The 19100-nt window shown below is 41.0% G+C and overlaps 1 protein-coding gene across 1 annotated transcript in view; it reads left to right on the top strand.

The window, feature by feature from the left end:
* The first annotated feature begins 3624 nt into the window (after window positions 1-3624).
* Window positions 3625-19100, top strand: part of slc4a5a (solute carrier family 4 member 5a) — a 31967-nt gene continuing 16491 nt past the window's right edge. The window contains exons 1-10 of the mRNA XM_076730658.1: window positions 3625-3757; window positions 7591-7649; window positions 8551-8763; window positions 11473-11602; window positions 13505-13665; window positions 14513-14665; window positions 15196-15300; window positions 15935-15990; window positions 17656-17813; window positions 17902-17989. Coding sequence (XP_076586773.1) covers window positions 7592-7649; window positions 8551-8763; window positions 11473-11602; window positions 13505-13665; window positions 14513-14665; window positions 15196-15300; window positions 15935-15990; window positions 17656-17813; window positions 17902-17989 — 1122 coding nt within the window. The 5' untranslated portion in view covers window positions 3625-3757; window position 7591. The remainder of the gene's footprint in view (window positions 3758-7590; window positions 7650-8550; window positions 8764-11472; window positions 11603-13504; window positions 13666-14512; window positions 14666-15195; window positions 15301-15934; window positions 15991-17655; window positions 17814-17901; window positions 17990-19100) is intronic.

The following is a 19100-nucleotide window of genomic DNA, read 5'->3' as shown; positions in this document are numbered from 1 at the left end:
ATACTAACTGTAGTTTGCAGATAAATTTTGTGATATATTGAGTAAAAGGCACAATATTTGCCACGCGAGTGGTGCAGAAGTATAAAGTAGCAGGACAGGAAAATACTCAAGTAAGTACAAGTACCTCAGAACTGTACTTATGTATAGTACTTTAGTAAATGTACTTACTTACTTTCCACTGCTGTTTTAAACACCGCAGTGCCACAGTCAGACTGGTGTTGAGGGAATAAATACAGTAAATTGCCCTCTCTTTAATCTCAGTTTTGTCATCATGGGATTTGTGAGATTCTGCTATTCCTATTGTCATTTTTTTGTCTTGAGCAAAGAACACGGTTGTGTCACTAACATCAGTGTGTGAGGTAACTTCATCTCTCTCTCTTAACATTAGCAGTGCCTGCGCCTGTGTGCTCTCTTGATTGAATTATCTACGTATTTGGCAACAGTTACATCAATCTGCAGTCAATTTCACACTGAACGCTCCATGCGCTGTGGCATAAAGAGACACACTTGATTCTTTTACCAGAAGCTTCTCCCTCGGGGCTATCAAGGCTACAGATTTCCAGCGCTAGATGGTTACACAGGGGCTTCTCATCATATGTATCCAATGTGTCTCATCCTCCTACTTAACCTTTTTATAGTTTCACAGCTGTTTACAGCAGCACCTCTTCAGATCTGCAGTCCCACTCCATTAGGTTTTAACAGACTACCTTTAATAACCTCTCTCAAGTCTTCTCCGCTCTGTGAGTTTGTACAATGTGAGGCGAGGCAATGGGTGGAGTATCATCGATACAATCAAATGCAAGGTTCAACCAGATCTAGTGCTAAGAGCTAGGAGTTTTTTAGGACCAAAAAGTCAGCCTCATTTCTCATTTTGACAAGTTAAAGATTTCCCACTCTCACATACTAACTGTTAGAAACCATCTGCTGTCTGTGCTCGGCAGATATAACAAGTCGTTTTGTAATGAAGTGTAATTTACCTCCTGGATGTCGCTTTCGTTGAATGTGATGTTTCTACCGCCATTACAGATACTGATTTTCTCCCTTTTGACGACACAGGGAGAAGTGTATCAGTTGCTGCTCTCAGTTAAAGATGAGTATGTGACCATGTAAATATATCTAAAAAAGACTGGCATAATGGCTACTACCCCTTTGTCAAAGCACATTATCATCAGCTGTTGTCTCATTATGATGGATTTCATGGATGGATTCCAATAACAAAGATGCCATCCACCTCAAATGTGAATCACTGGCTCACTAGCTGGACTGGCTTGTATTTTCTTCTATAATATGAACTATGATTGTCTATGTACTCATGAGCAAGGCAATGAAGCCCAGCCTGTGCTGAATATACAGAATCACTATCCTGCTTTATATGCTCATATTGGAAATATGCTTTGTGTCCCTTCAGGCTTGATGAATGGTCACCCATTTAACAGTCATTAAGGACACCGTGTGGATGAGTTAGGAGTGACAGTTTAATCCTCCCTGGAGAAATCATTTAACAATGGAACTGGAAAGACCATTTCCAACGATGTCACACATCTTTTAAATATCTCTACCTAAAGCTATAAAACAGAGAAGATTTCTCACATTTGCGGCCAACTAGCGGCCTAATGCTAATGATCATTTCAGAGATACCGGCATTCATTTGAGCCGCTGTTTGTGTTGTTTGGCGAGCAGACATTACTATTTGTCAGTGACCTTTATCTGATTTTGCCACCAAACTCTTCAGTTCAGCTGTGATGAGTTTGTCGTCTAAGTGCAGGATGTCACCATGTGGCCTTCAGTCTGCTGAGTGGTGACGAAGATCAATAACGATGATGCTCTTGCAGTGGTGGAAGGCTGAAAGGGTCAGCTGACACATATCACAAAAAGCATATTTTCCCCACTTACCACTGGTAGTATAGTCATGTAGATAGGTTTGGCTTTCAGATTATTTGTAATATTCTGGGAAATTTGGGAGTCACGTGTAGTGGACAGTGGAGGTCAGAGGTCTTTGCTCTGAGTTCAGTAAGGGATGAAGGCTGATAGGAGTGCCGCTGAATGATTTTTCTAAAATGGTCATATTCTATGATCATTATGAACATTAACCATCAGACTCTGTGAATGCTAACAGGAAACCGTTCTACCATTACTGATCCACCTCCATGTTAAACCCTTTTTCTCATAAAAAAAAAAGTATCCCAGAACATGTACAGTAATACTCACATGCCTAATGACAGCAGTCCCAGTGAGGCCACCCTGTCCTGAAAATAAGTAAGGCAGACCTGGATGAATGTTCTAGTGACTATCATAAGCCTAGAAATAAAAGGAGTGAAAGAGGAGCAAAAATAGAGGTTAATAGCTTGCACCAAACACAGAGCTGAGAGCTTTTTGGCTATCTCTAGACAAACTTGAATCAGGTAATACCTACAGCAGGTCATCATGTGCTTTTAAACTAAGCTGGCTGCAATCAGTCAGTCAGTCAGTCCACCACCTTGGTCCATGCTGAAATACCTCAATAACAACTGACTAGACTGAAATGAAAGTTTGAGCTGACTGTACATCTGGAGGATGAATTCACATAACTTTGGTGACTCCTTGAGTGTTGATAGAACCACATAGTTAAGTGAGAGCTATCTGACGGTCTGCCAAGACATTTGGTACAGACGTGCATGGTTCCAGAGGATGAACCCCAAAAACTTTTAAGAGCCCTTTGCTGTTTCTCTAGTGCCACCATGAGGTTGACATTTGTAGTTTTAAGTGAATCATTAACTACTGGAGGAATTGTTATGGAATTTGTTTCAGATATTTACGTGCCCCTCAAGAAGAGTTTTAATAACTTAAATGGTCTCCTAACTTTTCCCATAGCCCCATCATCAGGTCAAAATTTCTTAAGTGCTCAAACAACAATTCCCATTAGTATTCTGTGTTTAGTGGTAATGAGAAAACGTTGTTTTGCATTGTTAGTATTTTTCTAGGCTGACCTTAATATTAGCTGAAAGGATGCAAAGGTACAGGCTCACAGATGCATGGCTGTAGAAAACCAAAGAAAGAAAGTGTCCTAGAACATATATAGTAGCACTCACATGCTCAAGAGGTTAATAGCTGGCAACAAACATGGTGGACTGAAAGCTTGTTGGCTTTATTTAAACTGTAGGTATTTCTATACTCAGTGAATGCCTACGGTCCCCAGCCAGGAATGCCATCGTGTTCTTTTTGTAAATGCTTTGTTAGTCTCCAACAATACAGCTAAAAAGGTTTTGAAAAAGCCTGATGTAAAAACTGAACAGAACATCAAACATGGAGATCTTTGCTGATCAGATGCGGTTCATAATCACTCCGCTCTCCAGCTCCAAAATCCATTTTAAGTGTTTTTTTTTGTTTTTTTTTCCGCAGTGTTCTCATGAGCAGCCTCCTGTAACTTCCTATCCTTCATCACTTTTTCCACAATGCTATATATTGACCAGCTGCTGCAGAATATTGAGAGATTTTCTATTGGTGGTTGGTGTCAACCATACTCTGAAACAACTTCCTGCCTGGAGCTCTCTGCTGAGTCCTAGTTTGCCCATTATTGAACCAGTCACGAGAGAGAGAGAGACAGAACGAGAGCCAGTCAGTCAGACAGAAAGACAAATGGAAAGGAGTTTTCCTCTTTACTGAGTTTGTCCCATTCAATAGCTTGTTGCAGGTCCACTGGCATGTTTTCATTGACGCAACCCTACAAGCAGCAAAGGCCTTTTCTGCTTTCACTCAGTCCAACTGACAACTAATCCAGGTAGGCTGTCGGCTCCTGTTTTTTCTTTTCCTCTGTCTAACCAGTCATTCCATTTTCTAAGCCTGTTGAGTTAGAGGTGACATTTAGTTCCTCAACTTTTCCTTTGTGCCGTGTAAATGACAGAAACACAGTCTGTGATGTGTGGGGAAAACACTGATGGACGTGTAGGCACTTTGGAGAATTTTGGGCTCTCAAATATGAACAGCAGACTGATATTCCACTGATGTACAGTGACAGTGAGTCTCCATCTGTAAATTTCTAATATTTTCAGTAACAACAATAAGAGCCGGACACACACCTATTTTGTCATGATATTAGAGAAGATGTGATAGTTTTGCGTTTGTGGATTAAGGGTGAGGTTTGGAGGTTGTTTCCCTGCTTAAGAAATGCTGCAAAGTCCAGCAGTGAACAGAATCATATGACGACATCCTCTGTCGAGGGTTAATAAAGTTTGTTAAAGAAGCTTAAAAACTTCCTGAGCAGTTGATGAGACGCAGAGTAATTTCTTTAAACTTACTGAAGCATTAATGAGCACCACTTAGCCTCTAACGTCTCTCTCTCTGTATCTCCATACACACACACAGGCATACATGCACACATGCAATTTAATAGCTGCACATATATCAGAAGTACATTTTAACTAGCTGCACAAGATCTCAAACCTTTGAGGGACTGGGGTGTGTGTGTGTGTTTATACACACTACAGATTATAGCTATGCTAGTGTGATCTTGTTTAAGGAGTTTGTATTTTACATTGGTTAGTGTATCGCTTAGCAACTCTGCACGAATGAGCATGATTCGTACAAAAAAAAAGATTAATGCTCAGAACTGAATCACATCGCCTATTTTATGCTTAGAAGTAGTCAAATATTTGTCACTTTGGTGAAATAACATCAGGGTCTTCTGTAGATTTTCATTTCCTAGATTGTGTTCAGATGAGGCTGAAATTTTTACTGGTGTGAACAAAATGCCATAAAACATTGAACGAGGTAAATTATCCCACCAGACTAACTCGCTCGGCAGAATGACCCGGGGGGGGGGGTTTCAGAGTACCATGTGCATTTTGCCTGTTGGTATTTGCCAGACTTGTGGACATTTGTGTGCACACTGACAGAGCACATGAACACATTATTCTGTGCGCACGTGTACATGTTTATGTCTGAGAGTACGTTAGTGTGTGTGTGCATGTCTCTATTAAGCAGTGTGGGGGCTTTGGAGGCAGGGCGAGCCCATCGATCGGGCCGTGAGGGGGGCAGCCTGCAGCTCTCGCTCCAGCTGCCCACTGGGTGTGAAGGACACTGATGTGACAGCACTAATTACAGAGGCAGGAAGCCAGCGCTACAGACATTCACAGCAGCAGCTCAACTGGACTCCGCTGAGCAAAACCAGTCCTCCACCAGCCACTTTACACCTCTCATCCCTCCGGGGTTGATTGTGTTTCAAGTGTCAAGCCAAAATGAGATATTATCCATGCAGAGTGAAGTGAAAAGAAACACTGCTTTGCCTGACTTGCTAGGAAATAAGAAGCAAACTCTGCCGTGAAACAGGAATCAAACCCCCCCACAGCAACTTGGACTACTAAAAACAGTACTTTACTAATTTGATACAAATTAATTACCTTGGAATTTCAAAACAGATGAAACAGCAGTAGAAACTATTACATCGATCTCATTAAATTTCATGGTGTTATTTCTAACACTGGACATTTTTTAACTAATTAAGAGTCAATGTGAATCCAAATCTAAGGTTAGTTTTGCAGGACTAATTTCTGGTGATAGGACAGATGTCTTAGGTATGAAAATAAATTGGATATTTGTTCTGTGCTGGCAGATGTTTGTACCCTCTACTTCAGTACCAGACCAAGTACACCCAGCTCACTTTGATTTATATTGCTATATTAAAGCTAGCTGTAGATTTTTGTCCAGTTGAGAGCAGTGCAACATGTGAGAAACTTGACATATTACCACCATATAAAACAATGTGTTGCTTGTTAACATGTTGTGTGTCTGGCCACCTGACAAGTGTTCATTTCAAAAATCACTCTTCTTCACCAGCTCCTGCCAAAATAGCTCTTTAGCCGCTAAATGCTGCATTATGTTCACCAGGTAGCTTCGAACTGTGTCCGTCTGCTGCCTGAGCATACAGTAGGTCTATTAGAGCTTTTTTGATGATAACAGCTGCCTGATGCACAATACACGCACCTGTGGAATGTGAAGCTGTAAGACTGATTAGTGCAGCTTTAAGTTTACATCATTTTGTACTTAAGTTTGGTGATTTGCTAGGATGTGGCTCACATGAATGTGAGCAATAGACCTTGTTACAACAGACATTTTTCCATGTCATAGCAGGAAAAGCACAACTATGATTCATAATATTAATAACGACTGCATTCTGCAGCAAATAAGTATAATAACTTGAAAAGAGAGCTGGGCCACTTGACAATGACTCGCAGGGTTCTGCGATAGATTGATTGTGCATACTTGGGACACTTACTGGAACATTTAGCATTACTTACACCTGTGCTTTTCTTGCTGTGCCAAGACAAAAACTCAGCAGTGAAAAGGGTCTGTAGTTAGCTCAATACCATAACACTCAGAGTTAAAGTTAGTGGCTTAGAACTCCATTACTCAATATTTATTATTTAAGTACTTATTCAAATGACTGTGTAATTTGAGAGTGGGTCAGGCACTGTTTCATAGTTGCATATTTGGCTCAGGCAATGCACCAGTCCTGTTTCCAGCAGCAGCAGCAGCAGGCTGATTTTTTCAGGTAAAAGGTCCACTGCAGACTACCTGCCCAGCATCAAATGGCAGTGAGTTAGTGGCTAGCTGGTGAAGAAAGTTGAGGTCATCACGCTAAAATAAAATTAACAACACTTAAAGGAGACTGAATAATGGACCAGATTCATTTGGCAGCCAGAAACAAATATAAATGCTAATGTTGCTTGTTTTGAAGTTCTTCCCCTCCAGCAGCAAAAATTGATTAATGCAGCTTTGAATATTTTAGGCAACCAACCACGGCCTGTCAGACATGTTTCTTCCTGAAACTGAACAATATCATCCATGTGTTATCCAGCATTTTTTAGCTTTTTTTTAAACCACTTATAATCTCTATTTTTGTGGACACACTTATATCTTTGAAAAGTGGGAATAACAGTTTCATGTTGGGATAACCTGAACCACTGAAAAATAGCCAATCCACACAGGCCTGCATCACTATCTTATCTTACAATAACTTGAGCAAGTTTCACTTCCCATAAACACATTGGCTGATTCCAAATGGCTTCAAGCCCTCGTTTACAGGACTGTAAATAATACAGTGAATGCACGTATATACTCTCTCTAACCTCTCTCCAGCAAGAAAAGGGTGGCTTAAACATTGCTGGTGCCATCCAATGTGTGAAGTGGTGCCATCAGTGCGATAAGTTAGCCTCACATTTGTTTTAATTAAGCACATTTCCATCGACTTGGCCTCCCTGGTAATTATTTTCCCATTGATCTGCACTGTAACCCGACATGCAGGTCAGTGAACAGGAGCTGTTGCTGCTGCAGCTGCTGGAGGCTCGCATGCCAGAAATAGAGCAATCACACACACACACACACACACACACACACACACACACACACACACACATACACACACACGCACTTAAATCACTGAAACACACATGCACACGTGTGTAAAGAAATGACAACAATAATAGACATGTACAAGGACATGAAAAAGGACACATGGACATAGAGGGACATAGGTGAGTACACACACACACACACACACACACACTTTTACCATTTGAAATAATGGGCAAACTTGTCTCTCTTCCTCTTTACCAGGATGGAGCATGGAGACAGAGGAATGGGCGTCTCTCAACTTCGCTATGAGGATGAGGAGGGTGAGTGCGTGTGCTCATATGTGTGTGGTTTATGGTAGATCTATCATAGACTGGCCCTCTGCTAATAGAAGCAGGAAATTAAGTCATTACACCCACAAGACAGTTGATTCATCACCCTAACTTATAGTTAGTAATTTGTTTCTTTGTTTCCAATTTGTTCTGAGAGTTTGTGTGGGTGATTGCTGTTAATGGGCTGCAAATGAGGAGTGAAGATTGTGTGCCTATGTGTATTTATGAGTGTGTATTTGAGGGCTTGGGGAGACCTATAAGAATGCTTGTGTGCGTTCTTGTCTTCACACTAAGCTGCAAGTTTCTTTTCCCAAACATCCAATATTGGTTTGTGTTTCCCTGTTGTTTAGTTAGTCCTCATGGAGTTTTGTGTGCAATTACTTTTAAAACAACATCTTAATTGCCGGCAGATGATCAAACTCACATCATCCAGGACAAAACAGAGATAATCCAAGCCATACACTGAAATCACAGGAAAGCTACAGGACTGAGTGATTCTGAATAGACTTGATTTAATTTTATTTGGGACTGTGCCAGAGAATGCTGCTGTTGTTAATAAGCAAACATGATGTGAAACACAATTTATTTCGAGTTTGTTACAGTGATTTAACATTCATGAAGAAGATCCTCTGAGAATGAGGGGACTAATGAAATATCTCAATAGACATTCTGCCAGCGTCACTGGCTGTCAGTCAATTATTTTGGAGCTTTTCATGAAACATTTACTTTATTTGGAAAAATGTTGGTCTTATTAAAGTTTCTCCTTGAAGTAAATTGCCGTGGTACTCTGCTGGAACCCGTAGTGGTGATTCACTTTAAATGAATGTGTCCATTTGTGCAGTGTGGTGCATATTCATGTAACCATCCCGGAACCATCCGTATTTGTCCTCAGACCATCAGTCCATCTACATTGGCGTCCCAGTGCCTCGAGGATATCGACGCAAACGCAGGCGAAGGCGCTCTAGTCGTGAGGCTTCTGACATGGACAGGGACAGACGCTACAGCCACCATAGACACCGTGAGCCCGACCGCTACAGAGACATGGATATAGAGGACGGGCTGACGGATTCAAATGAGCAGAGTCTCCAAGACATCAGTCGCACAAGTAAGTCAGTGGCCTGATAGCCATAAAATGACAGAGGACATCAGAAAAGTCAAGAACCTCCTTAGACAGCTTTAACAGCGGTCTCATTAGGTCAGGCCTCATGGGAACTTGTCAGTTTTCACCTGTGTCTCTCTTCCTGCTGGGAAGGGTCATTACATCATAACACCACGGTTACATGACAGTAGCTAACAGGCTCAGAGCGAATTCAGTTAGTGTATTATCACAGTTTAGCTAACTAACATTAGTCTACTAACCTTAATCACACATGCATAAGAAGTCTCTTATAAATCTAACATAACATTAACAGAATTTGCATATAAATCAATGACTGAATTCACACAGAAACAAACTACTCCTTGAAAACGCATGAAACATGAGCTAATTATTGTTATTTTGAATTGTATTATTATTATTAAAGCTTTATTTACACAGATAATTCCCAGAAGATCACAAAAACAGCATTTCAGTGTTTCAAACTGCATACAAGTGAGCATATGCATTCATGCAGTGACCTGATGACCCTTCCTTCATTTATAGTTGCTTCCTTTGCAAGACTTAATTGTTTGAATCTCATTTCATGAGTCAACTTAAAGACAATTTTTTTTCCCTCCCCATAAGAACAGCGGGGTCTAATACTTGCAACAAAGGGGCCACCAGTCTTACATGTCACTGTTTACTCATGGTTTATCAGTAAAGCAGCTGCATAATGTCTTCTGTTACTGTGGAGCTTCCTCAAATGTGAGAAAATAACCTTGATGATGTGATTGTGATGTCATCAGGGTCATCTCAGCTTGAGCTGAGACGTGGTCTGTGGAGTTTGAAGACATATCTGTCTAGAGGGCAGTGACAGTCTAATTTAAAAGGCATTACTGTGTTGCTTTATGGGAAATGTAGGAGTTTTGGGGGCTTGACATGTACTACGAATTAAATGCTAGAATATCACAACCTCTGCTTTATTGATTTTGATCATTCTTTTAAAAATCTGCCTCTTGCAAGTCCTTCAAATTTATGGAGGTGTGAGGCTAAACTGCTGCAGTGCCCCTGTGACCAGCCAAACATTGACAGTGTGCTCCTATCCACCTGTCTTTCAGTTACACTTTATATAACACAGAAATCTGTGGCCGTAGAATAAAAGAAATGTGGCAAAAAATAGAGCAATGCCAGGGTTAGAAAATAAAAATTGAAGAAGATGATAAAGGATGTTTTTTTTTGTCAATTCTTACGTAAGGCTGCACTCTTTTGGACACAGCTCAAGTGAAGTCTGGTGTACGTAACATGTTTTCTGCACACAGCTGCAGGGTAACTTTTACTTTAAATACTTCATAAAAATGCTCTCCAAAAGATTGGCACAGACACAAACAGACTGTGTCATGTATAACAATTTTGTTTCACTCTCCTAGCTCATGCTTTTGATTTGATTTTGCTTGCTTCCAGCACTTTTAACAGTGAACAGCAGGAGTCTGAGACACAGCCTGAGAGTGTAGCTTCTGTTTCAGGTTGGAGTAATGAGCAGCCTGGCACAACACTTGTGCTTTGGCTTCAAAAGACTTTGGCTGGGAAAGTTGTCCACCTTACTAAATTGATGTGGTGCAATCAGTGGCAAGGCAGCAGAGGTGTTTACTTTGTCTGAACTGTACACACAAATACAGTCATTTGGAGCATGTGGGCCTCAGAGCATGAATATCAATGATGCGCATAGCGTCATTACCAGCAGGAGGATTATACCAGGGAAAATAAAGATGTACAAGACAACAATGGGAGAAAATGGTGTCCGGTGAGGGAAAGTGAATCATTTAGAGAGCATAGCAAGTAAAGTGAACTCTGCTGATTCTCATTCTGAGAGTGAGAATGAAATTAATTGGACTCTGGTCATTTTAGTAGCAAAAGAAGCTAATGAGTCTTCACTGGGCTCAGAGGAGTTAGTATACTAAATGGCAGCCTCTACATCAAACATGTAGTTAAAAAGGTGTCAATGCTCACAAATGTTGTATTTTGCTGATTCATTTTTTTCTATGGTTTTACATGATTTATGTCACCATCGCTTATCATTTAGGAGTAACGACAAATAAGTGGAATTCTCTGTTCTTTGCTGTCAATAAAGCACTTCAATATAATTGACCCACTCCATGTACAGTAATCACCATACAGCTCAGTCCATAGGTTAACAGCACAACGGTCAGCTGACAGCTCATTACCCTGCAGCACCATTCATGAACATGGCATTCAATTCAACCTCCATACCACACTGAATGAATGATGAATGGATTGTGAGTATGGTGGGCTCATGATTGAATACCTATAATCAGGTAGTTATGTGTGATCTGGATGTAGGCTTTAATGTTGCAGTCATTATCAATAGAGGACATATACAACAGCCTACATCTGGCTGTGAACAGGGTGCCAGCGAAAAGATATCTAGTTACAAATTGATTCATATTGGAGATCAATATTTACGTTCATAAGTAACCGGTCAGTTTGACTTGACCGCCCTTTTAAGGCAAAGGGACAGCCTGTTCCACTCCTAGAGAACCTGCAGGCTTACAATGCTGCAGCTCAGAGGTCACATAAAAGCCATGTAATTACTTTTTCTTTTCAACATTATATTTTGAAAGAGTTGTATAATCCTCAGGCCAGTAAAGCCTGTTAAAACTCCATAAATTCATATCACAAACTGTAAACGTGTCTAAAAGCTTCTTTCATTCCATCAAGTGTCTCCAGCAGCGGAGCGGCTACGTTACATCCTGAGTGAAGACGATGACATGCCCACGCCGACGCTCTTCACTGAGATGGACACTCTACAGCGAGAAGGAGACGAGCTGGAGTGGAAGGAGTCGGCCAGGTGGATGACTGCACTCGCAAACACGCACGCACAAACTCAGGCACAGCCCACTCACATGGCTGCTCAACAAATGATTCAGCCTCTCCAGAATACATATCAGTATCCACTGTTGTGCTGGTTAAGAAAAAAATGTTGTTTGTTACATCACTGAAAAGTAACTAGATTTCTTTACGTGTTACTTTGCCAAAAAGTAATTTGTTACTGGGATAAGTAACATTTTAGTTACTTTTTGAATGTCTACTTTGAGATGCTGTCATTGGTGATAGGGCTGTGTAATATGATCTCCTACCCCAGTATAGGTCATTTCATGAACAGATAAAGATACATATCATAATATAGCACCTTTTCTGTAAATGAATGAATAGTTTCTGTTTAATGACCACATGGAAAGGCCTATTTCTTATTATGTTTTAAATTCTGCACTCCACAACAAAAGATACTGCCTCATATTTGATTCTTTTTCTCCTTAAGACCTATATAACAAAATATGAAATATTAACATATAAGATACAAAAAGGTAAAAAGAAAATGCTTTTCAACCATAATTGCAAACTAAAAAAGCCCGTTCCTGAGTCTGGGCTTTGTTTTGAACACTCCACTGTACTTTTGAGGCTCTCATCCGTAGACTCTGCCTTTATGAGTCTTGTGTAGGTGGTAAAGAGGCTGCTGGTGTTTCAGCCTGTTATGGGGACCAAGTATGGTTTTCTGGTCCGTGTCAGACTTTTCACACCCAAACCACATCCATGCAACAGAGGAGGCCTGTTCGAGCTCCTTGTGTTGTCTTCGCTGGTTGGAGTCCTTCACCTGTTCTGAATTACCCTGTTCTCTGTCACTTTCACTCTTTTTTTTTTTATTTCCTGCTTGCAGTGCAGAATAAAGCAGAGCGTCGTCCAAATGACCAAGCGACCAAACATTTCCTCATCATGCATGCCTAGTGCTACACTGAGTAATTTAAGTTGTCTGTTCCAAAAAGCAGATGTGTCTGTAATGGTCCATTCATAACATGGTGTTTATTTTTGTGCTGGTTTGTAGTTGTAAGCATTAGTGACATGGCTGCTACACCTCTTGACTCCAGCTGTGTTTTACTACTATTAGTTAGTTCCTAATTACCATCAATAGTAATGGAAGTACTGTAATGCATTACTCCCAACACAGTCAGTATCAGACTGCACAGACCATCTTCACTGCAGACATTTGGACTCGTCAAACACAGGTGCAACATTCCATTTGGTTCAGTGTCCTAGCATTGAGTTGACTCAGAGGCATGGGATCGTGATGCAATTAAATGCAAGGGAGCCATGATTAATTTTATTAGTTCCACCTGTACTTTTCCTGTTTTGACAAAGTCTGCTGCAGAAAAGGCTGATGTTTTTATAGCTGCATGACTCATATCTCAAGTCCGATTCATTCAGAAACCGATTTTGTCAGATAGTTTGGATGAAATTTGATGTTTCAAGAATGGCTAACATGTTTATTAGCTTTAAAACTAGAAGTAGAGACCAAGGACAAGTCAGAAAATGGTGCATTTGTACAGTCAATTAACAATGCAGGAAGCACTATAAACCTTCTATTGCTCAGTGCACAGTATGATGCTAAATCCAGCCTCCGACCACACACTCTGAAGTGAAAGCCAGCTTGCCAGCCTGCAGAGGGGTAGAAGATCAAACTGAGAGATTGTGGTACTGGGAAAAGTCATACAAGTGATTGTTTGACACACGTAGCAATACGAGCCAGTGCACTGTTCCTCTGTGAGTGAACTAAGGCCTGTGCTTCTGTCCACACACACCCTGTGTCACACTCACACTGTATCATACCTGAGAGACCACAGAAATCTGCCGAGCTCACAGGATTCCCCACAGCTGTGTGTTCATCACCTGCTCCTTCTCTCTGTGCTGCTGCCAGGTGGGTGAAGTTCGAGGAGAAGGTGGAGGAGGGAGGAGAACGGTGGAGTAAACCGCACGTGTCCACGCTGTCCCTGCATAGTCTTTTTGAGCTCAGGACGTGTCTCCAGACGGGGACGGTGCTGCTGGACCTGGAGGGCTACTCACTGCCTCAGATAGTTGGTGAGATGTTCGAGATTCATTTCTTTTTCTGCTGTTTTCATGTCAGAATTCAGTAGTTACTGTTGATGTGTGTTCAGCCGCAGAGGCATTATTTTGTTAGCTTGTTACTTTACCTCCTCCCTAGTTAAGTGGTGAACTGCACAGGAAGTCAGCTGTTTTCTAGGTCATCCCAAATCTAAATACTTCAGAGCACTACAAATTTTGCTCCCTTCAAAGCCTCAAAGTGCAATATTGTTGTGAACATCCTTGCTCTTTATGCTCAGACTGGAAGTGACAAAGATCACAGCATTTTTAGTGAGTCATGACACACCTGTAGCTCAAATGAATCTAAATTTGATTTCACAGAGGTGTACCAGTTGACAGCTCTCTAAATGACTCCCCTAAGTTAATTAATTTTATTAGCTACAGCTGTTTTCCCCACTCTCCTCTGAGCTGAACCTAGAAACTGACAGAACAAACTTTATTAGCAAATGTAAGTATTGCCACAATTTGAACAATTTTCTTTTTCTTCTCAGCACTAAAATTTAGTCTATAGTCTAACAAAGATAATGCTGTTAATGTGCAATCATGTTGCTAGTTTTCAACTTGGCATGCATCCCAGTGTTTATCACATCAATTACCTTACCTCCGCTGACCGTATTCTACATTATACTATGTGTATCACTCTGCTGTCTACCCACTAAACCTGGGAGCCATTTGAGGCGCACCCTCAGAGCATGCTCTTAGAACTGCTCCATGTATGTATGGTAACAAGCTACAGTGCTACTATGTGGGAATGCTTTCAACACACTGGATCCATGGATATGTCAAATATCCTCATGTGAAATATAAATGTGTCCTTTCCCAGATGACATCATTGAGAGACAGATCGAGGAAGGCATGATATCTCCTGAGCTGAGAGAGAAGATCAGTTTTGTCCTGCTGAGGAAACATCGACACCAGACCAAGAAGCCAATCCACCGCTCGCTAGCCGACATCGGCAAATCCAGCTCTTCTACTAGTGAGCGTCCAGTTCTGTAGCTATCGGAAATGATCATCTAGTTCTATTTGAGAAAAATAAAAAGGATTCATAGGACCACTATTCCCTCTAGGATGAGAGTTGACTGACCTAAAGCACTGACAATCATCAGATCAGTTATCAGACACTGCTGTGTTTCTTTTTTTTACTCTAAATCATATCTATGATTAATGATTCTACATACAATGTTGGAAAGCATGTATTATGACATACCATCACATGAAATAAGACTCTGTCTCCCTGAGATATAGCAATTTCTTTATCAATCTTTGGTCCAAGAAATTTATTATGCATCTATTTGACTGACTTGGTAAATGAATGAACGCACTCCTGCAGTCAACACAGCTCATATCCTCCACAGGGGATGTATTAATGTTTGATGAGTTAATTACCGCCGTAGCATTTCCTCATCTCATCCGGGCAGGGAGCATACTGTTAGATAAATCATAAAGGATCACCTCCGACCGCTCTGCAACAGTTTGTGGTGGTTTCTGTTTTCCTTCCTCTGCCAGATCGGAATGCAGGGTCTCGAGGTGCTCCGGTGCCAGTGACCAACTTTAACCGATCCACAGAGGACCTGCGGATGAAGCAGCAGTCTGCCAACTATGGTCGCCTGCGTGAGTGTCTGTCACATGCATGGCTGTGCTTTACAGCCACACATCTCTCTCTCTCTCTGTCTGTCTGTCTCACTCTGTCTTTTTCAGAAAGTTTCACAATGTTTTGAGGGTCAGGGTTTGTTTTGTTTTGACCATTTCCAACATTTTGAACATTTTTTGGGCAGAAAATCCCCTGAAGCATAATTTAAATCATCAGAACTCTAAAACTAATTGACACCCAGTAGCTTTGACATAGACACACTTTTACACAGTGACTCCTATCACTGTGTGATGCTTTTTTGGCTAGATATTTGATATAAAAATCATGTATTGATTAGCTGTAGTCAGGAACAAATCTCTCTCTTATCGGAGGCATTTACTGCCCCATATCAAATCTATGTACTTGTTTACTCAACGGCAAGTATCAGCCAGATTGATCTGCTAAAGTGAACTATTCATACTGGGAATGATGGACTCAGCAACGATGACTGAAGCCCTTCATCAATTCGTCCCAAAGCAGACAAGGACATTTGCTTACTGACCTTGGCTTTTGAGAGTTCTCAAAATTCCATAGTTCTCATTCCCTTTTGGGTTAAAACACTACAACGTGTAACATGTAAGATGTTCTAACTGTTCTTGTTGTTTTGTACTCCAGGTCACGCCCAGAGTAGGAGTATGAATGATATTGCAGATACTCCCAGCACAGACCAGGTGACTCATTTCAATCTCCTCCACATCTTTGTACACAGCCCACTTAAGCATTAGACAGTGAAACTGAATGAGGTAATAAAAGATCACTTGACATTACAACCTCAAAATCAACATTTCTTCAAATGGGTGTGAAATGGGGGTAAATAATGGCCAAATTCATGTACCTATCTTTTTTAATAGCAAAACGTCTATTTATCTGCATGGAAGCTATCTCTGTAGTGTGTCCTCATTTTCCCCTGTGTCGTGTTCCATTATTGGTGAGATTACCTACGTCTCAGTAAGATGCTGTGTTGCATTGAATTGATGATCCTGTGGATTGGTGATAGCCAGCTCTGTCGTAAGTGTCACCAATCTTTCGTTGCAATTGCTAGCGAAGGTGACAGCTAGTGATAGAGGAAGCGTGTAAACACATAACTCACCTATTTGTGGGGCTGACGCAATAATGTGACTTAAACCCAGTGACACATGCTTAGACTGATGCAAGGACGTGCTGTTGGTGCTTGGAAAAGGATGCTGGGCTTTGAAACAGACAGGTCAGGATTATGCCATTCAAAGTGATTATGAATGAACAATAATAAATAAATGAGAATTGTTTGATGTCGGCTATGAATTTCATTTGTTAGTAAAACTGCGAGGACAAATTCTGGATATTCATTTTTAAGTACCCCAGTTTTAAGTGGTTGGCTGGATGTTCAAATTGTATTTAGAGGCCTACAGTGGGTCACATGTGACAATGGACAAGTGATAGTTTGTTTTAGTGTGCGTTTGTGTGTGTGTGTGTGTGTGTGTGTGTGTGCCACATTGTCTGTGTCAATATTGAGCTGGCACAGGGAAAAACATGGATCTCATCGTCCAGTCCTCGTGCTTGGCCCTCACATGTAGTCACAGATTGGGGATGTGGGGTATTGGCAAGGCTCTCCATTATTGAGTGTTATTGTGCTGCTGTCCAATTTCCTGCCACACCTTTACATGCAATCAGACAGGTCAGGTTAGCTTGCCGTCCCTCTTCCAGTCACAGCTGCGTCAGCCCACATTTGTTTTGCCTGTCTAGCTGCTGCTTCTTGGGGTATAGTGCTCATGGAAAAACACAGTGCTGTTATCTTGCAAACATGTGCTGACGCCCTGCCAGACTGATCTGAAGGTTTAGACAGACTGTTAGTAACTAATGATACGAAGGTGAGACTTTAATGATCCCTGTAGGACGATCCGGTCATTGCATCCACAAATGCTCAAAGAACACACATGACAATTATTTTCATGATCCACCAACTGGGCAGTTATTTGTTGGTTAAATGTTTTTTCTACAGAATGGCAGTAAACAGGGAAAAATCCCCATTGTAACTTCCCAAGTGCAGGTTTTATTCCTGCAGTATAGTCACTTAACAGAGACAATTAATTCATTATCTAAATAGTTTGCAATTAATTTCTGCCTGATTATTGCTGTTTTTAAAACATTAGAACACATATGACTCAAACTATGGAAAAGCAATAAATGTAATGAGAAAATAATCCTGCAGATCACAGAAGGAAAAAAAAGGAAACAAATTAGCTAAAACATGAATTTACCAAAAGCAAATGTGTGAAATGTGAATTATCCAATAGGAATGGCACAAACACTATTCATGAAAGATGTCTCAAAATGTTCTCCTTTTGCACTTTCTGTAGCTAAAAAATAAATTCATGAAGAAGATTCCCAGAGACGCAGAGGCGTCTAACGTCTTGGTGGGTGAAGTGGATTTCCTCAATAAACCCTTTGTAGCCTTTGTCCGCCTGGCCCAAGCTACAACACTCGGAGGTCTGACTGAGGTCCCTGTTCCCACCAGGTGAAATAATGTGCAATAATGTGTTTTTCGCTTCTTCATCTTCACTCAAAAAAGCCCAGCACCTCATATTTGTCTTATCCCCATCCAGATTCCTGTTTATTCTGTTGGGACCGCAAGGAAAGGCCAAGTCCTATAATGAGATCGGCCGAGCCATAGCAACGCTAATGGTGGATGATGTAAGTGTTTGTTTTGAAAATGTCTCTGTGACATGTCTTTATTAGACAGCACGTGCTCATGCTGACACTGTCTCAGTAAAGATGTGGGGACAGAATGTGCCATTTCCTGTAGCTGAGCTGGAGTTGAAGCTGAAATGTATGTGGCATGTGCTTCAGCCTGCCGATCCACTGGGATAGCCTGCTATTGTGTGTTAATTACATCTGGAAGTGATGCTGATTGCTAAGCATCAGTTAGGAGCGGGATTTCTGTTGGGATAATAAGTCACCCATGGTTTGATAATAACAGTGTTTTTCTTTCTCCCAAATGTAATTTTTGTTGTTTTAATTGCTTTCTATATCACTCAGCATACAGCCAAATGTGCTATGTCAATAGCAAGTAGTAAATATATTTTCTCTCAAATTGAATTCCATTAAGTCCACGCAAGAGCCACAGCACAAAAACAGTATGTCCATCAACCTTAATCAAACACTGACAGTAGGTTGATGGTTAGTAATCAAAGGCTGACCTCTGTTATAATCTTAGTAGGAGTTAAGTCTTCCCTGTTAGACCCCAACACCATCCTACCTGAGCTAAGTAAGATTCAAGAATTTTAAACTCTTCATTCTCTTTTAACATAACATCACACAATCTGCCAATGGACCTATGGACAACTTTAATTAAATTTAAATTTCACTGTAGCTACATTAGCTGTGTGACAGCAGTGTCAGTCTGAGGGTTGGTCCACTGTTGAGATCAGATTTTGTTCAGATCTTCACGGCGCCCAGAGGGTCAGTCCTAATGACGTTGGTGATCTCCTGACTTTACATCTAGCGCCACCAGCACAAATGACAATTGTGTCCCAACAACTATCCACACTCATGTCCTGTTCAGAACAAATACGTGTAGGGATAGCCAAAGTTAGCCCTCCATTTACCTACATTTAAATCTATCCAGGATTATGACTAAAGACCTGCAAAACTAATGACATTCCCATCAGCCTCAACTGTACTTAGTGCTATTTAGCAAATGTTAGCATGCTAACACGCAAAACTAAGGTGATGAACACTGTAAACATTATACAGCCTACAGCCATTAGAAATTTCAGTCTGCAGTCAAAAAGAAGCTCCATGT

The sequence above is a fragment of the Chaetodon auriga genome, chromosome 5 (assembly GCF_051107435.1).
Source record: "Chaetodon auriga isolate fChaAug3 chromosome 5, fChaAug3.hap1, whole genome shotgun sequence".
NCBI lineage: Eukaryota > Metazoa > Chordata > Actinopteri > Chaetodontiformes > Chaetodontidae > Chaetodon > Chaetodon auriga.
This window is presented reverse-complemented; position numbering and strand designations above follow the sequence as displayed.